This window comes from Centroberyx gerrardi, chromosome 16 (assembly GCF_048128805.1).
Source record: "Centroberyx gerrardi isolate f3 chromosome 16, fCenGer3.hap1.cur.20231027, whole genome shotgun sequence".
Classification (NCBI taxonomy): domain Eukaryota; kingdom Metazoa; phylum Chordata; class Actinopteri; order Beryciformes; family Berycidae; genus Centroberyx; species Centroberyx gerrardi.
Window position 1 is genome coordinate 18,382,738 of NC_136012.1, and position 24,014 is coordinate 18,406,751.

General features: G+C 43.4%; 1 protein-coding gene across 2 annotated transcripts in view; it reads left to right on the top strand.

Annotated features, from left to right (window-relative positions):
• The window catches only part of map7d3 (MAP7 domain containing 3), a 31,450-nt gene that overhangs the window by 3,155 nt on the left and 4,281 nt on the right, over positions 1–24,014 (top strand). For both annotated transcript variants that reach the window (XM_078289299.1, XM_071916184.2), the window contains exons 2-17: positions 5,024–5,125; positions 5,490–5,570; positions 6,873–7,036; positions 7,645–7,756; positions 8,570–8,653; positions 9,466–9,573; positions 10,501–10,602; positions 11,113–11,211; positions 15,621–15,736; positions 19,876–20,006; positions 20,156–20,427; positions 21,688–21,817; positions 22,338–22,623; positions 22,961–23,014; positions 23,124–23,205; positions 23,445–23,634. In XM_078289299.1, the coding sequence (XP_078145425.1) occupies positions 5,024–5,125; positions 5,490–5,570; positions 6,873–7,036; positions 7,645–7,756; positions 8,570–8,653; positions 9,466–9,573; positions 10,501–10,602; positions 11,113–11,211; positions 15,621–15,736; positions 19,876–20,006; positions 20,156–20,427; positions 21,688–21,817; positions 22,338–22,623; positions 22,961–23,014; positions 23,124–23,205; positions 23,445–23,634 (2,113 nt within the window). The remainder of the gene's footprint in view (positions 1–5,023; positions 5,126–5,489; positions 5,571–6,872; positions 7,037–7,644; positions 7,757–8,569; positions 8,654–9,465; positions 9,574–10,500; positions 10,603–11,112; positions 11,212–15,620; positions 15,737–19,875; positions 20,007–20,155; positions 20,428–21,687; positions 21,818–22,337; positions 22,624–22,960; positions 23,015–23,123; positions 23,206–23,444; positions 23,635–24,014) is intronic.

Genomic DNA, 24,014 nt, shown 5'->3' on the forward strand with positions numbered 1-24,014 from the left:
TACTGTTGCAAGCTGTTCAGTGTAGCATTTGACCAGAAGTGTTGTGATCTAATGCAGGCTGGCCCGTTTCCTGTTTATAGCTTCCCAGTCTAGCCTGCAGAGCAGGGTCATCAGAAGCCCCCTGGTGAGAGACTGGTCTCTACTGCAGCCATAATAACAATGTACAATCAATGGCCAGCGTCATTACTAGTGGTTTGGTCCTTATTTATATGTGATCTAAACTCTCTGCCAATTTGAGCGTTTAGCTCTGAGTTTCTTTAACCAATATTTATATGCTTATGTATGCAAATCTCCATAGTGATGGAGAGATGAGAGCCAGGGCCAGGTGCTCCCTCCTCATTGGCTGCTTTTACAATGTCCATGAAGGCACCTGGCCCTCATGAGGTCTGCTAGGAAAACAGGATCTCTTCCCATGGCTCATGGAAGCACCGCAATCACCACATGAGGTGTGTGTGTGTCATTAGAGAGTTTGTAGTGCCACATATTTTATTCCCCTTCTGTCTTTAGTGACAGGTGCCGTTTTCTTACTTGGTCTGATTTTGTACTTAGTTTGTTAGCCTTTCTAATCACTACAGATCACTAGGTTCACTGGGTGAGTGAATATATCCACTGTGGCTCTGTAACTCACATAGGCTGGGACAGCAACATAGGTTTGGAAAGTTAGTGAAATCATTGCAGTATCATCAAGGTTAGCATGAGCTGAAATATGGCGTGTTGTTGTGTATGGAGTTAGTGACTGAAAGGCTGGTTTAACTGGATATATTGCAGCTAATAGGTGGCTGAAACCTGTAGCTGAGACGATGAACTCCTAAAGACACTTGGCGGCACTGCTTTTACCTACTCAGCCCCACTGTTTTCTCTGCTCTTAATTCCTTGTCACCATGAACAAAGTGTTTGGCTACTTAAGTTAGTTTGAGGTCTAAAGTCTGTCAGGTCCTTGATGAAGGTCATAGGATTGAAACATAATATTTTGCTCTTCTCAAATAAATTATTTACTTTGTGCAAGCTAATACCGTGTTGAGGAGCCTCTTCACTTTGTATAAATGGTATTGGTATAATGGTATATATCAGGCTATTTGGTTAGACTAGAACTTTTCCACACTAGATTCTAAAATCAGGGCTAACATTCACAGGTCAAAATCCTTCCCCAAAAGCCTACTGTGCAGTAGTGCCGGCCGGGCAACACAAACAAAATTATTATCACAATGATTATAAGAAATCATTTTGACATTGATGTATAACGATATCTGCTAACATACCCAAAATCACATGTTAAATAATCAAATTGATGTTCACCACATTGAACTGTGTGTAACAAAGTGTGAACTATAATTTGCACAAATATTCCCTAATTTGTTTCAGATCTCATTTGGTGAGAGATTTTAATCACATAGGCGTATTTGCATTTAGAAAACAGAATTGTGGATCACGTTATCCTTTCATTACGATATGATTCAAAATTAAATATAGGAGACATTATTGCCCAGCCCTGCTGTGATTGTAACTAGCCACATAATCAGATGGGTGAAATGTAAAAGCTTCATCATTTTATCCTGTCATTCAGCTATGACTATCTGCTCATTTCAGAATCCATTTCTTTGTTGATATAAGCTTGGTTGAGGGACACTTGTTATCTGTCTCCAGCTACTCTCTGCATCACATAGCAACAGTTGCCCTGTGACACAGAGAGGTTGGCATCTTTTTAATTCTGTTCCCTAGAAAGATAAGGATGTGTTTTAACTTTGGGCATGATTCATACATACATCTGCTGCAACAAAAGTGCCTTTTCCTCACTATATAGCCTACAGTCTATAGCCTACAGTGGTTGCTATGCCTGCCTGTTTTTCCATCTATTCTCATTTTAGTGCCCCAAATCCATATGCTAACACTATTGAGATTATGCTAAGATAACTTGTACTGTCCACTAAACATACACAGTGTGCGTTAGATTGTTTGCATTCACCGTGGCACACTAAATAAGTACAGGACACGCATCGCACAGTGGTAAGTGGTCTATCCCTTGTGGTTATGCCAAAATTCCCACCACCACCAATGTTTAGTGATTCAGTAGTGTGTCTGAAGAGTAATGAGCTACTAGTGTGTATTAAAGAGCTGTTAAGAAGGCAGTCAGACCTGATTGCCCGACCCAATCAAAAAGTTACCCTCCTTTCTCTTTTTATTCACCCGCCATTTGACCTACTCACCAGTGGGGTTGGCTGACGGAGCCAAAGTGAAGTGACCTGCTACACTTCCACCGGGAATTAGCTGCAGACTTTGACCAGCTATAATCTGCTCTGACCCGAGAGCATTGAGAGAATACAGAGAATACAGATATCAGTGCTCTGGGGAATACTTATCCAGTCAGCCCTGTTTTCTCGCTATCCCATGGTACCTCTCATATCTGGCATGACAGATCAGTCTCTGATCTGATAAGTATCTGTGAGCATTTAGATCTGTGAGTCCTCATCATCTCATGATAACTAGTGCAAGATAAGATTGCTTTGTGGAAATTTCTTTGAGACAGTTATCTGTCTTAAAGAACGGTAAAATCCCTATCCAGGACCATGCTTTGTTTCTTATTGCTTCTCGTTTTCACTCATAAATCTTCATTTGGTTTACTGTGGTTTATCTGTCTCTTCTCTCCTTCTCTATGCAGTATTCTGCTCCACAGCCAGCGTCTCAGAACAAACAAAGAGTATTTGACAGTCAGCTGAGTGAACAGAGCGTACCGCTCAATTTGTCAGGGTCACCTCATGTAAGGAGAGACCATTGTCATCGCTGCTCCCCAGAGAATAAGGGAGTAGAGTATAGGGTCACCCTTTCTTGTCTTGTTTCTCTGCTGAATGAGGAGGGAGAGGCAGCACTATTGTTCTTTCTGTACAGTTGGTCAGCATGGGATTGTCCACTGACATTATACTGGACAGGCCAGTGGGTTACGCGTCTTGATAGACGAATCCCATTGGTTGTATTTATTTAAGTTTAAGGTGGCTTTCACACCTATGTCATTTGGAACGAACTTTATGAACTTTTTGCTAAGTTCGGATCATTTTGACTGGTGTGACTCGGGTGCAGAAGAAAACTTGCAAAAGCTCACCAAAAATCAATGGTCTTGGTCCTCTTTCATCCAGACTGTGGGGCAGATAATTTCTGTTGTGAAAACAATTTCGATAAAGTAAGTCCAAGCCAGAGGAAATTACGATATGTGTGCAATGTAGGCCTATTGTAGGTTCACGGTAGGTTGTTTGGGTTGTTGTTAGCCAAATTACTACAAACAGGAAAGACTTTATTGACCCAAGCTTGGTAGGTATTATAATTGCCCCTGTATGTATGTGTGTGTATGTGTGTGTGTTTGTTTGTGTGTCTTTGTTTGTGTGTTTATGTGTTACTAACCGATTTATTTAGGCTAAATTGGTCAAAGATTGATGGCACAGTCCACAATCAAATTTTTCGCCATGGGAGTTTATTGTAACATCTGGGGAAAATGCATGTAGTGCGAGGTGTAGCATAATGTGAAAACGCCCTCTGAGTGTAGTTTGATATTGTTTTTTTGCTCCGGTCAAAATATCTGTCCAGTAGGCCCACTTGATATTAGGCAATGTGAAATGAACTGGACCAATACAATGTAACAACCTAACAACCTCTGGTTCAGACTTTAAAAGGACTAGCCTATTATAATTGAAAACGCCTGAAGTTTCCTATGTTCATGATGTTTCATCTGTCTGTATTTTCCACATTATGGTTATTTAATGGATGAACTAAGGTTCATTCTTTTATTCATCCAATTGATTTGACAGGACTGCACAAGTATAGATGTAATGATAATCTCAATTATTTTGAGATTATTTTAGAAACTTTGATCATGATTATTAATCCCAATTATTAGCCGTACTGATTTTGGGAACCAAATAGTTTGGGATTTCAAAATGTGCAAATGATTTGCACACTTTGCATCTTGGATCAACAATCAGGCTTATCAACAATTTAATCAGTTGGCTATTTTCAACCAAAGTGGGCATTTTAAATGTAATTAAATATCTAGGCTATTTCTTTTGTTTATTGAATTCTAATTGTGGCATCTAAAATTTCTATATGCGATTATACAGGATTAATTGTGCAGCCCGAGAGAGGGAGAGAGAGAGCAAGGCTTTCAGACCACTGAAAGCTCAAGTGTTCATCAATAATGTGGATATCACATGACTGACGATCTCTCTGCCTCTTTGTCAGCAATCCTGTAATGCTGAACACACACAGGCACAGAGGGAAAGAGAACAGGGATAAGGCTGCTACCAGGACTCATAGAGCTTGATCACGTCCTCTCTATTTCCTTCCTTCCTCCCCCTGTCTCACCCCATCTCTCCTCAATCGCACTTTCCTGTGCATAGTCTTGGCTGGAGGAAGGGCCATGGAACCTGAGGGGAGAGTGTTGATGTGTTTCTGCCCTTAAAGCCACTTTGTTACCACTGAAGCCATAAGTGCTAGGTAGACTGTCAGTACCAGCTACAATATGGCCTGTCTCTTGATGGGTTGTCTCAAATCTACTGGACAAGATGTGTGTACATGTGTGTGTGTGTCTGTGTGTGTGTGTGTGTGTGTGTGTGTGTGTGTGTGTGTGTGTGTGTGTGTGTGTGTGTGTGTGTGTGTGTTCATTGTGCATACTTGCTGGACACTAGGAAGCTCACAAGGGTTTGATTCCAGAGATAGCCTATGTCTCACAGCACCCCATCTCACCCTGGTGTGTCACAGAGAGCAGTGTATGGCTGGCCACAGGGCCGACCATGAGCGGGGGGTTATGCCGGCTGGCTGAATAGCTGGATTGTTCTGTAGCTTCAAATCCGTTGGATCTCTCTAGAACTGGCATTCCTATAGAGAACAAACAAAGCACAGAGGAAAACGGCTGATCTAGACTTTGCTCGGCTTGTGGTTCCAAAAGCACTCTGTTTCACTGATATGATTGATATTCCTGCTTTGTTAGAAATGGCATGATGTGGCTCTGTGGCTAAGGTGTCTGTCTTTGTGCCTACAGCTGCAGCCGCACAGGCACAAGCAGAGGAGCGGCGCAGCCTAGCAGGGAACAGCCCAGGACCTACAACCAACACATCAGCTAAACCTCAGGGGTCTAGGCCAGGTAATGGACACCACACTTAGACACACAAACATAGTGGTTTTCACAGGAACTGCCCCACCACTACTCTCTTGTCTTTCATAATCTGGCCTATTTCATGCTACACGATTCACTCCCACCACCTTCTCATGATGGCTTACTGTAGTTAACTCTCAGTCATCATCTTATTACTGTAACAGTCTGCAAAGCTCATTAATGGCAGTCACATGCACTCATCTGCCCGTCATATGCAAAGCCTTTATGACACTGTGTGCACCATGCGCCATTGTAATCCACTACCGTGTCCCTTGTTTGTGCATTACTACATGTGTCTGTGTGACACAACGGGAACTAACCTGTGTGTGTGTGTGTGTGTGTGTGTTTGCAGTCATTGACGGCGGCGCACTTAGAATAGACGACCGACTGCGAGTGGCAAAAGAGAGGCGAGACGAGGCAGACAAACAACAAGGTAAGAGAGATTCTCGTTTCTGTACGGGAATCATTTTAGCCAAAGCAAACTCTAATCTACCTAGGTATAATGTGAAATTTTCCGTGTTAAAATGCATCCGGAGAACTGATATTTCTTGGCAAAACAGGAAATCACAAGACTGAGGTGACAAAGCATTTTCTCATTAGCGGGAATTTCAATGAGAGCTAGTATATCGTCCTACGGTTATGCTAGCATAACAAAGATGATATATATATAAATAATTGTTACAAAACAATAACTAACTTTTGCCGTATGCCAAAATCCTCTACTACTAGGAATTTAGTAGTTTGGTAACATGAAGAAGTGACCTGTAAGCAGTGTTGGGGAAAGTTACTTTTTTAATTTATTAAAGTTAGCTGGTAGTAGTTTACTGTTTTTTTACTTGCCCTAAATAGTGACTAGTTACGTTACTAAGTTAGTCTGTATTAAATGTAACTCGTTAGAGTACTTTCAGGTTACCCACTTAAAATCATACCTTTAACGTCTTCTGCTGATGTCATCACTCTTATTGTATAGAAATCATCACTTGACAATCTACTGTTATCTAAAGAAAACATCAAGGTAGCTTTCATTTACCTGGTTCCACAGTACACTAGTCAGATCGCAGAGACAGACTTAACTGATCCGGTCTGGTCTCAAAATAAACGTCAGACAGCACTCACAAGCGCTTTCAATTCAAATCTTAGGTATGATAGTGAAAGCTAAACTTACGGTTAACAGTAATGTTCTTACCATTTCCTTCCATCAGTTCAAAGTAATGCGAATATTTCCAAGTTCTGCAGTTTATTGTTGTGTTCATTCTGAAAGTGAGTCATAACCTACAAGCCTCCACCGCGCACCGGCAGCCTACAGTATAGTCTGCTTTTAATAACATCATGTAGTGCAATACTTTCATTTTTACTTTAATTTATAGGCCTACTTTAATTTGCACTAAACATTTAACCATTTGAAAGAAAAATAAAAGTAGCGAAATGTAAGGTGTACCCCAACACTGCCTATAAGACAGTATTATTTTTTTAAATTTTATTTTACATAGCAACCTCATGGAATTTCCCTATAAGAGGACATATATCTTTTTTGAGGCAGGACTAAGTTTAGGATCCATCTCTAAGATGCTCTCTTGAGTTACACTGCAAGCCTGCTGACAGTGAATGCAACTTGCATTCCTATCACATGCCTTGTGGGCTGCTCGCACATATAACAAGACAACAGGCTAATACGTGTTTCTTTTCTTGTTTATGCACACACTTGCTGTCTTTACATGCACATGTGTGCGGTCAGCTTTGCGAGAGTCTCAGATTCTCGAGCGGGAGCGTAAGGCCAAGCTGCAAGTGGAACGTCAGATGGAGGAGCGTCAGAAGAAGGTTGAGGAACAGCGCAAGAAGGAGGAGCAGAGACGCTCAGCTGTGGAGGAGAAGAGGAAGCAGAAACAAGAGGAGGAGAAGGTAGTTGCAGGAGTGGCTTCTTGTGACTGTAACAAATGTATTCACACGCAGTTCATATTCATTTAGCTGCACTGCATATTAATTTAGCTGCAGTGCCCCCCATACCTGGGGAAGTTGCTCCCACAGCTAGAAAAGACAATACTGTAAAAACAGTGATCATCATCAAAAAACAATTGTGATTGCAGTACTGTTATCCATATATCATGATATAAATATCCAAATAACAGCTTAAACTGCAACACCTACTGGAACTAATCCTGGACTGGGCCCAGGAGCCATCATGACTCATTTCCCATATCTATCCCCCTATCAAAATATCTTACAGGAAACACTGTTATGTTTGATTTGTAATACAAATGTGTAATACTTAATGTGTACATAATGATAATGGATTGTTTAGATTCCTTTTTAATCTTAAAGTGTTTTCCTCTTAAACCTCAGTATCAGTTTAATGGTGTTTTAAAACAAATGTGTAGATTCAGAGCAGATTTGCTTATTTGAGACATCTTGCAGTTTTTGTTCCATCTACTTCAGTTTTAGGGGAGAATATTGCTCTGCTGTGGATGACTTGCATTCTTCTCTCTTCCTCTACCCCCAATGTGCTGCAGGAGCACTATGAGGCGGTGATGCGGCGGACGTTGGAGCGTAGCCAGCGAGTGGAGCAGAGGCAGAAGAGGTGGTCCTGGGGCGGACTGTCCACAGACTCAGACGGACGAACGGGTAAGGACCCCTGCTTCCTCTGAAAAACACTTCCTATAATGTTTTCTTTTTATCTCTCTGCCTACAGTTGCACTTTTCATTTCAAGGTGACTTTGACCAGTGTGGTTGCACAAAAAAACAGATTTTGCTCACATTACATCTTCAAAATCTGATATGAAAGTGGTCAGGCTCACATTGTGATCAGATTTCAACATAGTTGGGGTGCAGTCCAGCCACAATGCGCATACAAGCTAAGTAAAGAGATGGAGAGGAGAAAGAAATATAGTAGTAATATCAATAAATACAGCCACGGGAGATGGATAACAGCAATTTTAGAGGCCAAGCTTGGACATGCAGTGATGTGAACTCAGAAAATCCAATATTTTGAATCAGATCTCAAAAATCATGTTGAAATGACAAGTGTAACAGTAGTCTCTCTCTCTCTCTCTCATTCTTACACAATGCTACATGGGGAGACATCACTTGTCTCCTCTATACAATGGTTCCTGCTTGTTTGCAGCAAGACAATAAACCACCAAGATCTGTAAAATCTGCTGATGTATCTGGCACTTGTAACTGTGAAATATATGGACCACAGCCATTCAGATGAAGTTTTGTTGATCTTGTTGTGGTAATATTCATAACTGATCTCTATAAATGTCAGAATTGTTGTGAGTAGTGCTCACTCAAATGAGTGCTGTGTCAAATACCTTCTGACAAAATCTTCTGATGACTGCCATGTTTCACCTCCTTCTACCTCTCTCCTTGTATGGAGGATCTGTGTCATCTACTTGCATTTCATTGCTCCTCCCTGAGAGCTGTCTTTCCCCACAGGAGACTCTGATGCCAGCGCCTCATCACCAGTAGCTATAGTAATCTCCCCTGCCTCGCCAGAAAAGCCCCAGAGGAAACAACAAGGTTTTGGTTGTTGATACTTTGCCCACCAATGTAGCAGCACAGCATGGACTGGCTCTGGCACTCTAGTTAGCTTGGTTACCTACTATTCCTCACATCAACCCCCACCTGCACTCTAACTGGCAGTTCCTCACTAACAGTTTTCTTGGTCTGGAGCCTCTGTCCTGTATGTGCTTTGGGCTCACTGGATAGCTGGAAATGTAGCCTTTGGTTTCTCACTCACTCATTCACTTTCAAGCACTTCCAGGTCACAAGGGGCCGGGTCACATGGACGCGAAACCCCAAGTCGAAAGGCACACAAACTCAAGAGGACTAATATCACATCTATATCCTCTGGCATGCACAGTCTAATGTTGTTGATGCTCTGGTCTTTGGAGTGGTATCTCTTGTGTCTACTGAGAGGAATGCACAGTAAAGCATCACACAGGTTTTTCCAACCCTTCTTACTAACCGCCATGCCTGACTATGAAACCAGAATGGCTTTGGTTTTGCACCTGGATGTTTGGCTTGAATATCTACGGGGTCATGCTGAAAACGTGTTGATATAGAATAGTGAATATATTATGTTACTAACTGTGCACTATCTGCATCAGTAGAATATTAGATCAAATGTTCGGCTTTCACATGTATTTGTTTTAGACTCCTTAGTGCAGCAATAGTCTTTCAGTCTAAATGAGTGTTAAGTGTTACGTGACGGGTGTTAGGACCTTGCAAACCCTTGTGCTCCCTCTGTGTCCATCCAACAGCCCTCTCCCATTGGCCAGGCTCCTTTGTAAACCCCTCCCCCCCTGTCTGTCTCTCCTCCTCCCTCCTAGTGGACAAGCGCTCCACGTCCACCATGAACCTGAAACAGCCGTCTGAGGCTGGTATCAGCAAACGTCTATCCTCCTCCTCTGCCACCCTCGTCAAATCTCCTGACAAAAGTAAGTTTCCTCCGTCTTTCCTTCCTCCCTCCATCTCCCCCTCCCTCCATCTCTCCCTCCCAGTTCTGTCTCTTAACCCACTTGGTATGTTCCAGACCGTCTATTTATCAGCCAAGTGTTTTTCTGTAATGATTCGTACCTAATCATGCATTGAGATCTGGCAGCTGACGGAATTTTAGACCGCCTGGAACGAACCCGCCTTCTCTGCCAACTCTTAGCCTAGAGTGAACTCTGACCCCTCTCTTCTTCATGTCCAGGATTTGACACACAAGCTCACTGGAGCACAGACAGACTGGTAAACCAATGCCTTAGCTCCCTGTCTCTGGTTCCAGCCAATGATAAACCAGCATGACCTCCTGATTCTACTGCATCCATTTACTCTGCACCTTAGATAAGAGTTGCAGAATCATAAGGGGTCCCATGCACCAAACGGTGATCTGTTAATGTACTCTGATTAATTCAGTGCTGTAGTAGCCCATTTCTCTCCTTTCACAATGTACCTCTGCCTGTTCTGATTTACAAGAAGTGTATTTGACTTCTGCAGAGATAATAATCAACACAACGGGTTGAATCACATATCTCCACAGCTTCCTTTTCCTCTCTGAAGGCCAAGAGGGCTGCCAGTGCCGTTTCTCCTCTCTGATATTGCTGATTCCTCTGTATCTCTCAATTTGTCTGTGTAAAATCCACTGCCCGTTTCCTCTTCCAGGGTTATGAATACATTCTAAAAAAGAAATCATGTGGGTACGTGGGAGGGATTGCAATAACAGTTCACTGCAACCTTGGTCCTTTTAGCTGCTCTAATGAAGTCTGTGTAAGTGCGTGCGTGCGTGCGTGCGTGCGTGTGTGTGTGTGAATTTTAATAGACCATTCAGAAGGAAAAGCGCTGTGTCATTTCACCGTGGGTGTTTCATCATTGTCTCTCAGGTGCTAAGCGGAGGAGTTCATCTTGTAACCGGTTGCCTAGCAACGGCAATGCTGCTCAGGCCGCTAAGGAAGACAGCAAAAAGCCTCAGGTGGAACAGACAGGTGCAGAAGATCCCTCGTTCCCACACTGGGTTTTTAATAACACAGATACTGTGCACTGTTTGCTGAACCATCTCTGGTTCCACAGGAAACATTTGATAAGTTACACTAGAGATTAAGAATAATTCACCCAGTGGATGCATGGAGCTTAGCCACAGCTATGGCTAATACACAGCAAGCTAAAAAAAGATAGATGGTGCTAGTGTAAGCACTGATCAGTTGACATCCATTAAGGTTAATACTGTAACAGTTCTGGGGGACATCAAGTAGATCTCTGCTCTTAAGATCTAAATTGGTAATAAGATCAGGTTGGGACAGTTTTAACTCTTGCCTGTGTATTTAGGCACAGTCTGTTAAACTTGGAGGTCAGCCACTCTCAGCCCCAGCCTATTGATTCACATAACAAAATAAAGCCAAATGAAATACACATGCCTTGTAAAGGTACTTTGGGGACTTCCTTGATGACTCCCTCCCTGTTCCCGATTGGCTATAACCTGACTCTCCTGTCTGTAGGCCCCTCCCTGAAGAAGAGAAGCTCCTCCCTCACACGAGTAGGTGTGGGCAGAGCACAGACCCCTGCCAAGCCTGATAAGGGGACGACGGATGATCAAGGTGGCTAGCATGAACAGTCAGCAATAATTTATTTCTCGTCCCTATCTGCATCGCTCAGGCCTCCCTCTGTGAATAACAAGCATGCATCTCTGATGTTATCCGCTCACTCATTCTGAATCCGCTCAGTTTTTAAGCCCTTAACAATGCTGTCTGCTACTTTAAGAGGCTGTGGGGATAACTCTCATTCTTATTTGGTTCAATGGAGTGCCATGAAGCTACATGGATCTCCAAACTGGCAAACTCTTCTTTCTATCTTGTTCCTCTTTCCATATGTGTTCTCTTGACCCAGATGTCTCGCTCACTGACTGCTGAACTGTCCTTTTTACTGGCTGCTAAGCTTCTCTACACCGTGTTCCTGTGTCTGTGCTATACTAGGAACACTGTGCTGGTTCCTTGTGTGCCTTACCTCTCCTTTGTCTTACCCTACCAGATCCTTACTGTATTGTGTTGAGTTTTTCACTGACGGCTAATCTTGTTTTAACCTCTTTTTGTTGTCATTTCTCCAAGTGTCACTCCAGGAATGGGTCCTTTGTAGGCAGTGTGTGCACTAACACAATGTTTTGTTTATTTGTCACAAAGTGTTTCTTGTTTCCTCCCTCCCAGATGACGTTATAGCTGGATTTAAGTAGCTGGTCTCGTGCCTCAGTGTGGTGTGTGTCAGTGCCATCCCACTGCAGCACCCCCAGAGCACAGAAATAACCGCAGGCACTCACTAGAGACGTTATGCTATTAACCATCGATGCTTTTGTTTGTCCTATAGCCATGTCAACCTGTACGTGCACAAGATTGTAACAGTTGTAACATTGTTCTTGTCCTTTGCCTAACATCTGATAATAGCCCTATATGTTTTTTGTGGTGAGCCTGTGCAATAATGCAACACAACCAACATCATTCACACTGACTTATCTCAAACGGAGCTAAAAACTCAATAAGCAGCACCTCTCCTACAATGAGAATGTTTTCTTGAAGCTATATAGGCCCACACCGTTCTCTTCATAATATAACCTTATTCTTGACTAATAAGCCTGATTCTCAACAACTGGGCCCAGAGCAGCATGCCATGCTACCATGCTCCAGGAGCTAGCTCTCAACAGCTAACAAACAAGTCTGTCGGCAACAGATGTCCTCTCTGTCAGGGCCCCAGAAGGAAGTGTGACTCTGCATGCCCCTTCATTTAAAGTGCCAATATTTAGGGACACAGAGCAAAATCAGCCCCTTAACACCTCCTTCACTTGTGATTTCTGCTTTGTAGCTGAGGTCACAAAAATTGTTAATTCTTCCATTTCATGGAAGCAAGAGCTCTTTGTTTCTGCTGTCAAATTGAGGTCCGCTCTAGTGCGTAATATTCTCACATGTGCAGTACTGTCCATTGTAGTAGTCTGCAGTCAGCCTCTTAATTTTAACTTGAATCAAATTTGGCACCTTCTTTATCTAAACCATGGAAGAATCTGCACAGTGGAAGCTAAAGAGCGCTTGCCTGGTCACAGTCACTTGCTCTCTCACTTTTAGTCCTAGCTCTATTTCTCTCCTCACTGTATTAATAGTATTTCTTTGGAGTTCACTAATGGTTCGTTTTTCCCCATCAGCACACCTCCCTCTTCATCAAGGAACCACTGATTTGACCTCATTGTCCACTTTGATTACTGTTTGATTATTCTTCAGTTACTGGACAATCAGTCTTTGGTCTGTCTCAATACTCTTCCATGGCTTCCTTTCCTTGCCGACTTTTCCTGACTATTGTCATTTTCTTGGATATCACTGAAAAGTGAAAGGATAAGGACAGTGTTGATAAGGAGCCTATTTAAGACTATTGAGACATAACCTTTGGTTCTTTATGTTGATTCTGTCCTGTTGGTTAAATCACATGGTGACCCTTCTGAACTTCACTCACCCCCACTCCCTTCTTTGTTTTGCCCTCTCATCCCCCATTCTTGCCTACTCTTTTCTTCTTGGCCTTTTTTTTTTTTTTTCTCTTCTCTACTGTTTTTCGGGGTGATTTTTTTCGGTCGTGTAGCTCGCAGGCCCCTGGGCGGCACTGTGGACGGAGGGGTCCTTAGTCGCCTGCTCACCCCCACCCAGGCCTCACTAGCTAGGAGCAAGAGCGCCGCCGCCCTGTCTGCTGAAGGAGCAGATGCCCCAGGTAACCTCCACCTAGGAGACCCTCACAGAGAGGAAGGATACCCAGACACAGATCCCTGGTCCTCCCTCCTCACCGTCATTTTATCACTAGAAAGTCAGCCCACTCAATCCCAGTATCACTTCACTAGCTCTGAACTCACCCCAATGCCCTAACGCAGACCCTCACTCACTGCAGCTGCTGGAACAATCCTTTCGAAGCTAATGGTGGCCTCAGTGTTGTCGCTTTTGGTGGTGGTTGAATTATATAAGTCGTGACTCGAGCAGTAGCTGCACAGCTCCCAGCAGTTAGAAGCTACTCTTGTGGTGATAGACTGTTTTATGTTATGTACAGTAATTATTTGCAGTAAAGTACACTCATGTGAGAGAGCACAGTCACACACTGTAAATATTGACACACGCGCGCACACAAAAACCCTGCCCGGGTCGAGCTCACATGCACTCTCAGATCTGACACAATTGGCTGTTGTGTGCAGAGCTGAGCCAAGCAGGGCAGACTTGGCTGGGAGCATTTCTGTATGTCTGAGGAGCCTCAGGGTCCATGCTGGGAGATTTGCCGTAAGCTGCTTACCTGTTGGTTCTTGTTGCGTGAGAATGAGACCGTTGTGTTGTTGCATGCGTTCTGGTAGTGAGACCAGAGAGCTGTGGACTCCAGTCCACAGTGTTGAAATAGTAAATGGCTGTCACTTCGATTGAATATTCATATCTGGAGTCGCACTAATCAATCCCAGCAAGTTCACATTCCACACTAGCTTTTACGCTGGCATTTGTGTAGTAAAATATGCTCTGAAGCCATCTAGGTGGGGTTTTATGTGTTCATATGTAATACTGGGATGAAAAAATATACTTTATATAGACTGTGGTTGAGCATAGATAGTCCTAGACTCCCAGACAACCCGTGATGAATCCTCTGACCCTTCCACTGATGAATCCTCCTTTTTGTCTGTTGAGTGTATTGCTTGATTTTTTTTTTTTTTTTTTTTGTTAACCGCTAGAAAGAACTGTACATCATATCATTGACTCACACCAAGGCTAAAACTGTATTCCCAGTGTTGATTTTAGGGTTGTGGTGTTTATTGACCGGCCATTACAAACCCATTAGAAGCTATAGATCGTCTACTAAGTATAGCCCAAGCAGAAACATGACACATCCGCATTAGCAGCAACAGTGCAAGCTTATGGCAGGGTAAGTTTCGAAGTCATCATAGTGCTCAGTATACAGTCAGGATGAATTACAGACCACATTTGTGATCTGGCTCTGCCAGGGAGAGATCTCCAGGTCTCAGGATTACCACAGCTAATCCCTCGATCTGACACAGCAAACTCGCAAGTACTGAACAGTATTTCCTCTCCTGGCTAACTACAGACTTCTGTTAACCTCAGAGGCAGTGCTTTTCACCCATTGTTCCCCTTTAAATGACAGGTTTTTAGTCATTTAGCTAAGTTTCTCATGTTTACATAAAATAGGGATTTGCGCTTCTCCTCATGTTTTGTGTTTGTGTTGAATTCTTTGGCAAAAGCATTGTCATTTGACTGTAGGATCAGCTCTGTCCTGAAATCACAGCAAATGCTGCATTTACTGACTTCCGGAGAGTTATGAGGGCAGGAAAGACTCAAATCCCCAAATTACTCTCATTTTTAAATTATTGTACATCAACATCCAGCATACATTTAGTGTTGCTAATGAAGCGGGTGTGTTCTAGAGATTACTTTCATAACATATACATGTGTGTGCAATGTCAGTGTGTGTCATACTGAGTTGGTGGCAGGTTTTGTGTAGTATGTGTTCAATGTTGCTATGGTGGTGTGTGCTCAGTGCTGTTCTGTGGTGATTGTTGGTGTTGAGGTTTGTTCAGTGTTGTGTCCAGAAGCTTTGGCACCCATGGAGTGTCGGGGGTTTCCCATGAGTCTGTCCCTCTCCGTTTGTCAAATCTCCAGCAACCTCCAGCCCAACCAAAGCTTCAGAAACCAAGCTGTTTGCTGCTAAAAGTGCTATATCTAACACATAGCTATGTTTTTTTCTGCTCTTGTTCCCTTACAAAAACAATCCACACCTCCACTCTTTTCTACCATTGTCTCTTTTCTTTCTCCCTCTCTCTCAATCTCGATCTCTCTCTCTCTTTCTTTCTCTCCATTCTCTATACTTCCCTGCCTTCGCTCTTTGCTGCTTTGCTGCCCAACTCGGCCGCTTCTCCCACTTCCCATTGGTTGTGCTCCCCTGGCCCTGCGATGACTGTGTCCTTTACCAGAGTGTCACCTGTGTCCTCGCTCAGCCTCTGCCAGCCCCCTGCACCCAACCCGTGGACCCCTGCGCAGCCGCAGCATCGACCGGCAGAAGAGCGGCATGACCACCTCCGCCTCGGCCGACGGAGCCCTAGATCGCTCGCTGGTGAGACCAGATTTTTTTAACTACCCTTCCACCCTTCCCATCAAATGTAATTAACTCTCCCTAACTGATATCCCATTGGTTTATTCTTTTGAATGATTCCTCCCCGCGTATGTCCCACCTCAATATCCTGTTTCAACAGGAAATACATCACATTAAGGAAGCAAGATGCTCTGAAAATGCTGTTTCATTGTGACTTTAATCTGTTTTGTTGTATCCTTTAGTGTGTGAGGGTATCAGGCCATGTATAGATGTTATACTAGTTAATGACATTGCAACATTAGGTGACTATTATACTTTCATCTGATTATTGAGGCTTCAAACTGTCATTCATTTTGTGTCAGCACAGACAGCACAGTCACAACTCAAAGGACCATGGATGCACTGCGTCGTAGATGCAATGAATTGCAGTCATTGTAGTTCACTTGCATGCTTTTGACGCTTGGCAGCATTAAATCTTGATTGTCTGAAGACTACACTGCCAATTTAATGCATCACAGTACCCAAAATTAATCCAAAATGAAAATTTACTCGGCGGGCTGTTGGTTTACCTGGGCGGGCTGCCCAAATATTAACATTGTATGGGAAACACTGCTGTAGCATGAAGTCTGTCACATTTGTTTGCATTTACTGATAAAGTTACCTGGCAGAGGGGCTTATCTTCTTTTCAGATGTTATCTCACTCATATTCAAACTGCAGACTCATTAACAATATTTACATGTTAAATACATGTACAACGTGTAAGACTATAAGAAGTGAGACAATAGGGCTTTCTGGTTGGCGGGGGGGAAAGTCAATTATATAACCAAAAAAGTTGGAAAATTGGACAGTTCAGAGAGAAAGATTCAGTAGGTCAGTGCTATAAGACTTGGTGCTTTTTATCCAAAAATATATATAAAAAAATATATATATACAGTGCAATTAAACAGAAATGGTTTTAAAGTCCCCATGAAATGAACTCCCATTGCTTTTCTTCCTGGAAAACAGAGTATCTTTCATGGTGACTTCATGCTGCTCTAGTAGGTGTAAATAAATTTCAAACCAATAAAACCATCAGATTTTTGAACAATTCTGCCCCTCTGCACCCCTCCCATCAAATACAATTGCCTTTCTCTCCCTGACTGATATTCCATTGGTTTAGACTTTTGATTTATCCCTTACTGCATTATGTCCCGCCCCGACATCCTGTTTCAACAGGAAATGCATCAAATCCAGGAAGTAAAGATGCCATTTCATGGTGTCTTTAATACCTTGAAAATGTCTTGCATTCTGAGGTGCTGGAAAGCTTTGGCAGTCCTCCTTGAAACTCCTTGAATATGACTTCAAAATCTGTACAAACTATAAAAAATGTCAACAGTTGACATATGAATGATTTGTTGTTAGCCTATGGAAGTGAGGGATGCCTTTTCCAGAATCTGCCTGGAAACCAGGATGAAGTTACAGGAACACAGTGTTTAAAGAAGTGATAAGAAATGCATCTCTTCCTACTTTAAATGACATTGCTCAGAGAAAATAAGTGGACGGCGCCAATGACACAGATTTAGATGCATATGTCCGGCTACATTTGCCTGTCAAAGTATTTCTGTAGGATGCTAATCGTAGGGAAAACTTGTTCTCCTGCTGCTCTTTGACCTTTGCCGGTCACTGGTAATTTGAACTTGAGAATTTTACCTACTGCTCACACCAAGTGATGTCTGTGCATAATGCTGGTTTTGCACAGTTGTGTCACACTTAGTGCCTAATTGAATAAATAGCACAGAATTGTTATATGCAAATCATTCTTGCTCACAACTACATAATGCATATATTGTACTGAAGCAGATTTGTTAGTGTTTTAGCTGTGGCCTACAGTCGTGAGGAGGGTTTTTGATGTTCTCAATCAGTGCCCTGTAACGCCTGGCTCTGTCTTCCTAACCACAAGCCTGCTTGTCCTCCTCTGTGGATATGAAGGCACACATTGTCACAGCCTGAGACAATGGGATCCACAGTAGCCTTATTATGAACAGGTCAGGCCATGCAAAGCAGACCCCACCCTGATCCTGAGGCCACATGTCAATAGCTTTTGGGTTTCCTCACCATCTCATTGTCTTCTTTCCTCCACATGCACAGATTGATGTAGAGATTATAAGTGAAATTCATAGCCTGGCTAACACTCAATGCTCAGGCATTGCATGAGACTTTGTATGAATGGTCTCTTTAAAGTCAGCTGAGTGCAGCTCTGCCTGGATTACATCACTTCTGAAGCAAGCATCCAACATTGCCTAGATTTAATTCTAAACTTTTGCATTCTTCCTATCTTTTTCATTGCAAAAAAAACAACCATACAGATGTTGAAGCTCTATATCCAAAACATTCCTGTTGTGTATAGCTAGACAATCAAAAATCAGTATAGTTTCTCTGCAAGTCCCCTAGTATCTGCCATCTAGCGAAATCTAGCTGGGTGCCCACTACCCAACACTCTTCCTTTGTTGAGGAGAGGATGTTGTGAGGAGCTTAGGCCACATCCACACTAATACGTTTTCGTTTTACAACGCATAACTTTTGCTACGTTTACGCCTAGCGTCCACACTACTCTGGCGTTTTCGGACCCCTAAAACGGAGACTTTTGAAAACGCTGCTGACCCCGTTTTAGTTCGAAAACTCCAGGATTGCATTTTAGTCTGGACGGGCAGAAACAGAGACTTTTGAAAACGATGACTCAGACACCCACGTTCGCTTCCTGATTGGGTCTTATCAGTCACGACATCCGCCTTGACCGCCTTATACTCGTGTGTTACTTTCAGTAACAGTTCCACCTCGTCATCGGTCCAAGCAAAGAAATCTCTGGTTGTACTTTTCGCCATTGCTGTTCTTCCTCCGTAGTATTTTCTGCAACTAAGCAACCAACCGCAGAGTAGACAATCTGCTTCCTGTTTACACCGGCACGCGCATGCCCAGTGTACGTGAATGGTCATGTGATATGCGTTTTCAGGCGTGTTAGTATGGATGGAGATTATTTCTGAAACGCTCGTGTGGACGCAGATCGTTTTCGTTTTAAAATGCCGTTTTAAAACGAAAACGTATTAGTGTGGATGTGGCCTTAGGGTGGGCATGTAATGAGCATTTGTTAAGAGTAAATGGCTACTCTTTCTGTGTGTGTGTGTGTGTGTGTGTGTGCGTGTGCGTGTGTGTCCTTGAGATCAGTCCTAGACCTCTCCTTCATGCAGTGGCTCTAAGGCTATATAGTGGCTCACATGCTATATTGACATGAATAGGAAATGACTGTCTTGTCCCTATTATGAAGCTGTCTGCTCCACTCGTTCATTACACTGTCCTTCTTTTCCTTCCCCTTTCCTCCTAAGAGAATGGTTACAAACTATATACTAAGCGTTGTCATGTTGTGTGACCACAACGAGTCCGGTCTATTTTGAAAGCAGGGCAGTCCAGCCTTACATAGATACAAAAAACACATTGTATCCAAACTCTGCTGACTTTGTATTTAGTACAAAAGAAAGGAGTGGAGGTGGTACTTGTGTACTGCATGACATATGCATTTGTATTGCATATGATTGCGTATACATTGGTGTGTCTCTGCCTGTGCACCACGTGGGTGACCTTGCTGTACCCGTCCGTCAGCATGTCTACAGAGCCAAACGTGGCACGTGGGCATTAAAAATAGATGAATTAGAAGCCTGACCACTTGGCCACCTAACCTTCACACTGGCATTGTGACATTATTTAAAACCTTTTCAGATCTGTGCTGCAGTTGAGAGACCAGTGAAACTGAGGGAGACACAGACCAATTCACCGGGTATCATGAATCAGATGTTATGGTCAAATTTCATTTTAGTCACGCAGTGGGAATCCAACGGTTTGGATTCCCACATTTTTTAAACACTTTCCATTTATTTCAAATAGGAGATTATAATTTCCCTGCTTTTATTCTGCCTTTTTGTGCTCCTGATTATATCTCAGCATATGGGTAACTTCACTGCATGGATCAGTGGGTGGTAGTCAGTATCTATGATGGTTGCAGACTGCTCTTCTTCAGTGTCATGAGGCATGTGTGGGAATTAATGGTGAGTTCTCAACATAATCCTTGTTCAGAGATTATTATGATGAATTCCATCTCCCTTCCTCTCCCATCTCTGTGGAACTACAGAAGGACAAGCGGTTTACATCGCCTGGGGGGCAACGTCCCGCCTCACCCTCCAGTACCCTGGGACGCCACCGTTCACCCTCCCCAGCCCCCATCCCCACCCCAAAGAGGACTCCCTCCCCAGCAGCAACCAAGTAAGACCTCAAGCCTTCTCTTACACAGCTTGGATGATTCATTAATATTTCACTTTTGAGTTGTTCAAAACTTTGGATGCAGCTTGCATTGTGCTTTTAGTGTAAAGGTTTTACACACAATGGATATGACTCTCATTTTCCTCCTACAGGCAAAGTCCCAGGACCCGCCCCCCTTCACCTGGTGCAATGAAACAACGTCCCCCATCCCCCCAGCCCACGTCAGCCAAACCCCCGCCTATCCAGAAGCCCGCTCTCACCCCAACAGGGCCCCCCACATTGCGCAAGAGGGACTCCAAGCCCAAGGAGCTGTGCCCTGTCCAGGCTGTGGCCCCGCAGTCTACTGATGCCACCCAGACCAGCGCCACCTCCAGCCCCACCCCTGCCGCCTCGGCCCCCACCAGCAAGACCAAAGAGAAAGATGGTGAGCAGTTCTGAGTGATTGATAATCTTACGAATACAGTCCTCAGTGTAAATGTATTATTGCACTTCATACAGATATAACCCACACAGAATGTGAACGTGTTTTGTGTGAGTACAAACATATCCCTGTCTTTCACTGCATTACCATGTTGATAATGGAAGAATCTCAGAGAGATAGGTCGTTTTTGGTTAAGAGGAATGTGTCCATGGCAGTCAACTTCCTTTGTTCAGTTCAACTTCCTTCCGGTAATTGCTCCATATGAAGCTGGACGAAACCATTGTTAGCCGATAGAAGTTAATAATTCGATTTGGATATTTGTCATTATGCTGGTGACCAGGATGTTTGCGGTTGAGCATGTTGACGATGAGCCGGAAGCTTGTAATGCTGCTTCCAGGAGTCAATTTGGTTTGAAGACAATAATTGCCAGACCCTAAACATAATCCTTTAAGTGCGTGTGCTTGTGCGTGTGCATGCGTGTGCATGCGTGTGTGTGTGTGTGTGTGTGTGTGTGTGTGTGTGTGTGTGTGTGTGTGTGTGTGTGTGTGTGTGTGTGTGTGTGTGTGTGTGTGTGTGTGTGTGTTATGGACACTCCTGTGGTTGAATATGAGCTAGAAACTGACGTGGCAGCAGCTCAGTTTGCACTAAATCTCAGAGGACCAGGAGAGCCATTAACTCCCAGCTGGAGTCACATCCTGTTACAGGACTGGGGTTATTGCTGCTGCCACCACCTGGACAGAATCATGCTCTGCAAGGCAAGATAGCTTAGTAATGGTACAATGCATGTCATTTAGTGGAGACTGCTATCCAGTGTGCTTTGTAGTGTGAAAGCAGAATTTGTAATTGGCCAAGTCAAATTTCCAACCCTTTTATTACATATTCCAAACATTTAGGTATGCACACCATCGGTCATTGGTATCATGTACATTTATGAATGTGTGTTTACTCCCAGGTAGCAGTGTGGGAGACACAGAGAGTTCTTTTACAAGCCACAGAGATGATCATGTGAAAGCTGCACGAGGCCACAGTATCTGGCTGCTTCCCTCTCTAATCTGCTTATGTCTCTCCCTCTCCCTCTTATGCTTTCTTTTTCTCTTTTTTCTCCCTATCGGTCTGTCTCTTTTCTCAGTCCTCATTCTCCAGTCACCATGCCCCATCAAGTGCCAGGTGCTACGGCCTCAGGTCTCCACTACAGTGAGAAATAGGTGAAAGAAAGTGTTTTGCTAAATCTATCTTATGTGTCTATGCCTTTCTATCTATCAGACTCCAAGGCCATGGCGGGAACCAACTCAGCCGCTGAGGCAGCGAAGATCCTGGCGGAGAACCGCAGACTGGCACGAGAGCAGAAGGAGAGAGAGGAGCAGCTCAGAATACAGAGAGAGGAAGAAGAGAAGTGAGGATACTGAAAATAACTCAACCCTCATTGTTTACTATAGCAATATTCCCCAAGAGGGTGATCTTTACCGTGATTATGGGTATGACAGGGATACAGTAGGTATGAAGCTCAGCCAAGTATGGCGAACATCAAGTCCTCATAATCACCGTAAAAATTGTCCTCAAGGGAATTATGGCTTTTATACACATGTACTGTCTGAAAAGTTGTCTTCAAAGTAGTATATAGTAGTATATAGTACATAAGAATAAAAAACAGGAGAAAACAAGAGAGATTGCCAACTACTTCCCTGGCTACCACAAGAGTCAGCATAACAACTAATAAAACACTGCTAGTCATATTTTATGGGAATTAAAAGCCCAGTTGGAAACCAGTAATCAGATTACAAGGCTGAAACTACACATTTTATAATATTGTTGAAAAGCAGCATATGCCCCCTTCATGTCCTCTTCCTGATATCACCTGTATTATTCCTCAGTATGCATTCAAGCCAACTGTTGCCATTTCTTTACTATCCCAGGCTGAGAAAGGAAGAGGAGGCGCGTTTAGCGGAGGAGGCTCGATTGAAACGCGTGGAGGAGGAGAAGAGGCTGGCAGAAGAGAGGAAAAAGAAAGAGGAGGAAGACGCTGTCAGAGCAGAAGAGGAGAAAGAGAGACTGGCTGCAGAGGAGGTGCTGAAACAGGCCGAGCTCCAGAAGGAGCGTGAGGAGGCTGAGGCCAAGGCCCAGGAGGAGGCAGAGAGAGTCCGTCAGGAGAGAGACCGCATCATGCAGCAGAACCAGCAAGAGCGCATGGAGAGGAAGAAGGTGGGGAGGGGTGGATGGGTGGAGGAGAGAGTCTTTGCGTCATTGAATCTTTGTATCTGACTCACACACAGATACGGAGCTTATAAATAATTCTTATTGTTTGTTCTAATCTACTGCATCAAGACAATTCAGATGGTATCCTATAAGTCATCAGTTATAAAAAAAAAGTATACTAAATTGACTTTGTAATAATCTGGCTCACAAAGCAAGATAAATTGTAGTTATTTACCGACACTATTTAATCCAGGTCTGATGTAAACAATATTACTGCATTGTGTAGAACCCAATGAAACGGTATAAAAAACATATTCTAAACACACTTTTCTTCCGTTTTCAGAGAATTGAGGAAATAATGAAGAGAACTAGAAAAGGAGACCAAAGCGACCTGAAGGTGAGCCCACACTTGTTCAGCTCTTATGTCTCTATGGCAACCAAGTGTCTGTGGAGAAAGTCCTCTACCCAGAGTGTATGCTGATGTGTTGCTTGTGTCTCCTGTGTAGAGAGATGACGATAAAGGCTTGCAGGAGGATATTGAAGAGGAGGATGTGGACCAGATTGACGAGATTGACTGTGAAACCAAGGGTAAGTGTTCTCTAGGTGTGAGTGTGCATTCATGTAAATTTTTTATTTTGCTATTTTTGTTGCAGGGAGTGCTACAGTTTGGTTCCCTTGTCATCCTAACTTTTGTGTCTGTCTGTCTGTCTTTGTGTGTGTGTGTGTGTGTGTGTGTTTGCATATACTTTACATAAATGGCTTATGCATGTGCGTTTCCCTGATTCTCTATGTGACTCACGACTCATCTCGTCCATTTGTCTTCTCAGTGGATGACACAGCCCAGACAGGGGACGTCGCCATGGAGACAGACATAGCCAACAGAGATGAGTGTGGCCTGTCCTCTGGCGAGCCAATGGCAGAGCGAGAAGAGCCCCTGGGCAGCGTGAATGGAAAGCCAGAGACAGACGACAAGGAGAATAATAATGGCATAAGCACAGATGAGACTCAGGCAGTTAGGTATGACTGGAGGACACACGTCACACACACACACACACACACACACACACAGTCCTTGAATGCAACAAAAGGGAACTTTGCAAAATGTAAATAGAACTTGAAGTCACCGGTCACAGCTGGAGACATCCTCAGAGTTTTTGTTGGCAACGTTGTAACTGTCAACTCTGTCAACTGCTGGGAAATAATCTGTTTGCTCCAGAAATTAACTAACAGAAATTATTATATTCTTATTATATTCTCTGCCTTTCACAAACAACAAAATTTGTGAAATGAGGACGCTGGTGTCTACAGGACACCTGATGTTTTAACACATTGGTTTCTGTCACTTGCTACCTCTATCTCTTACCACCTGTGAATAAGTTGTGTTGTGCTCTCTCACC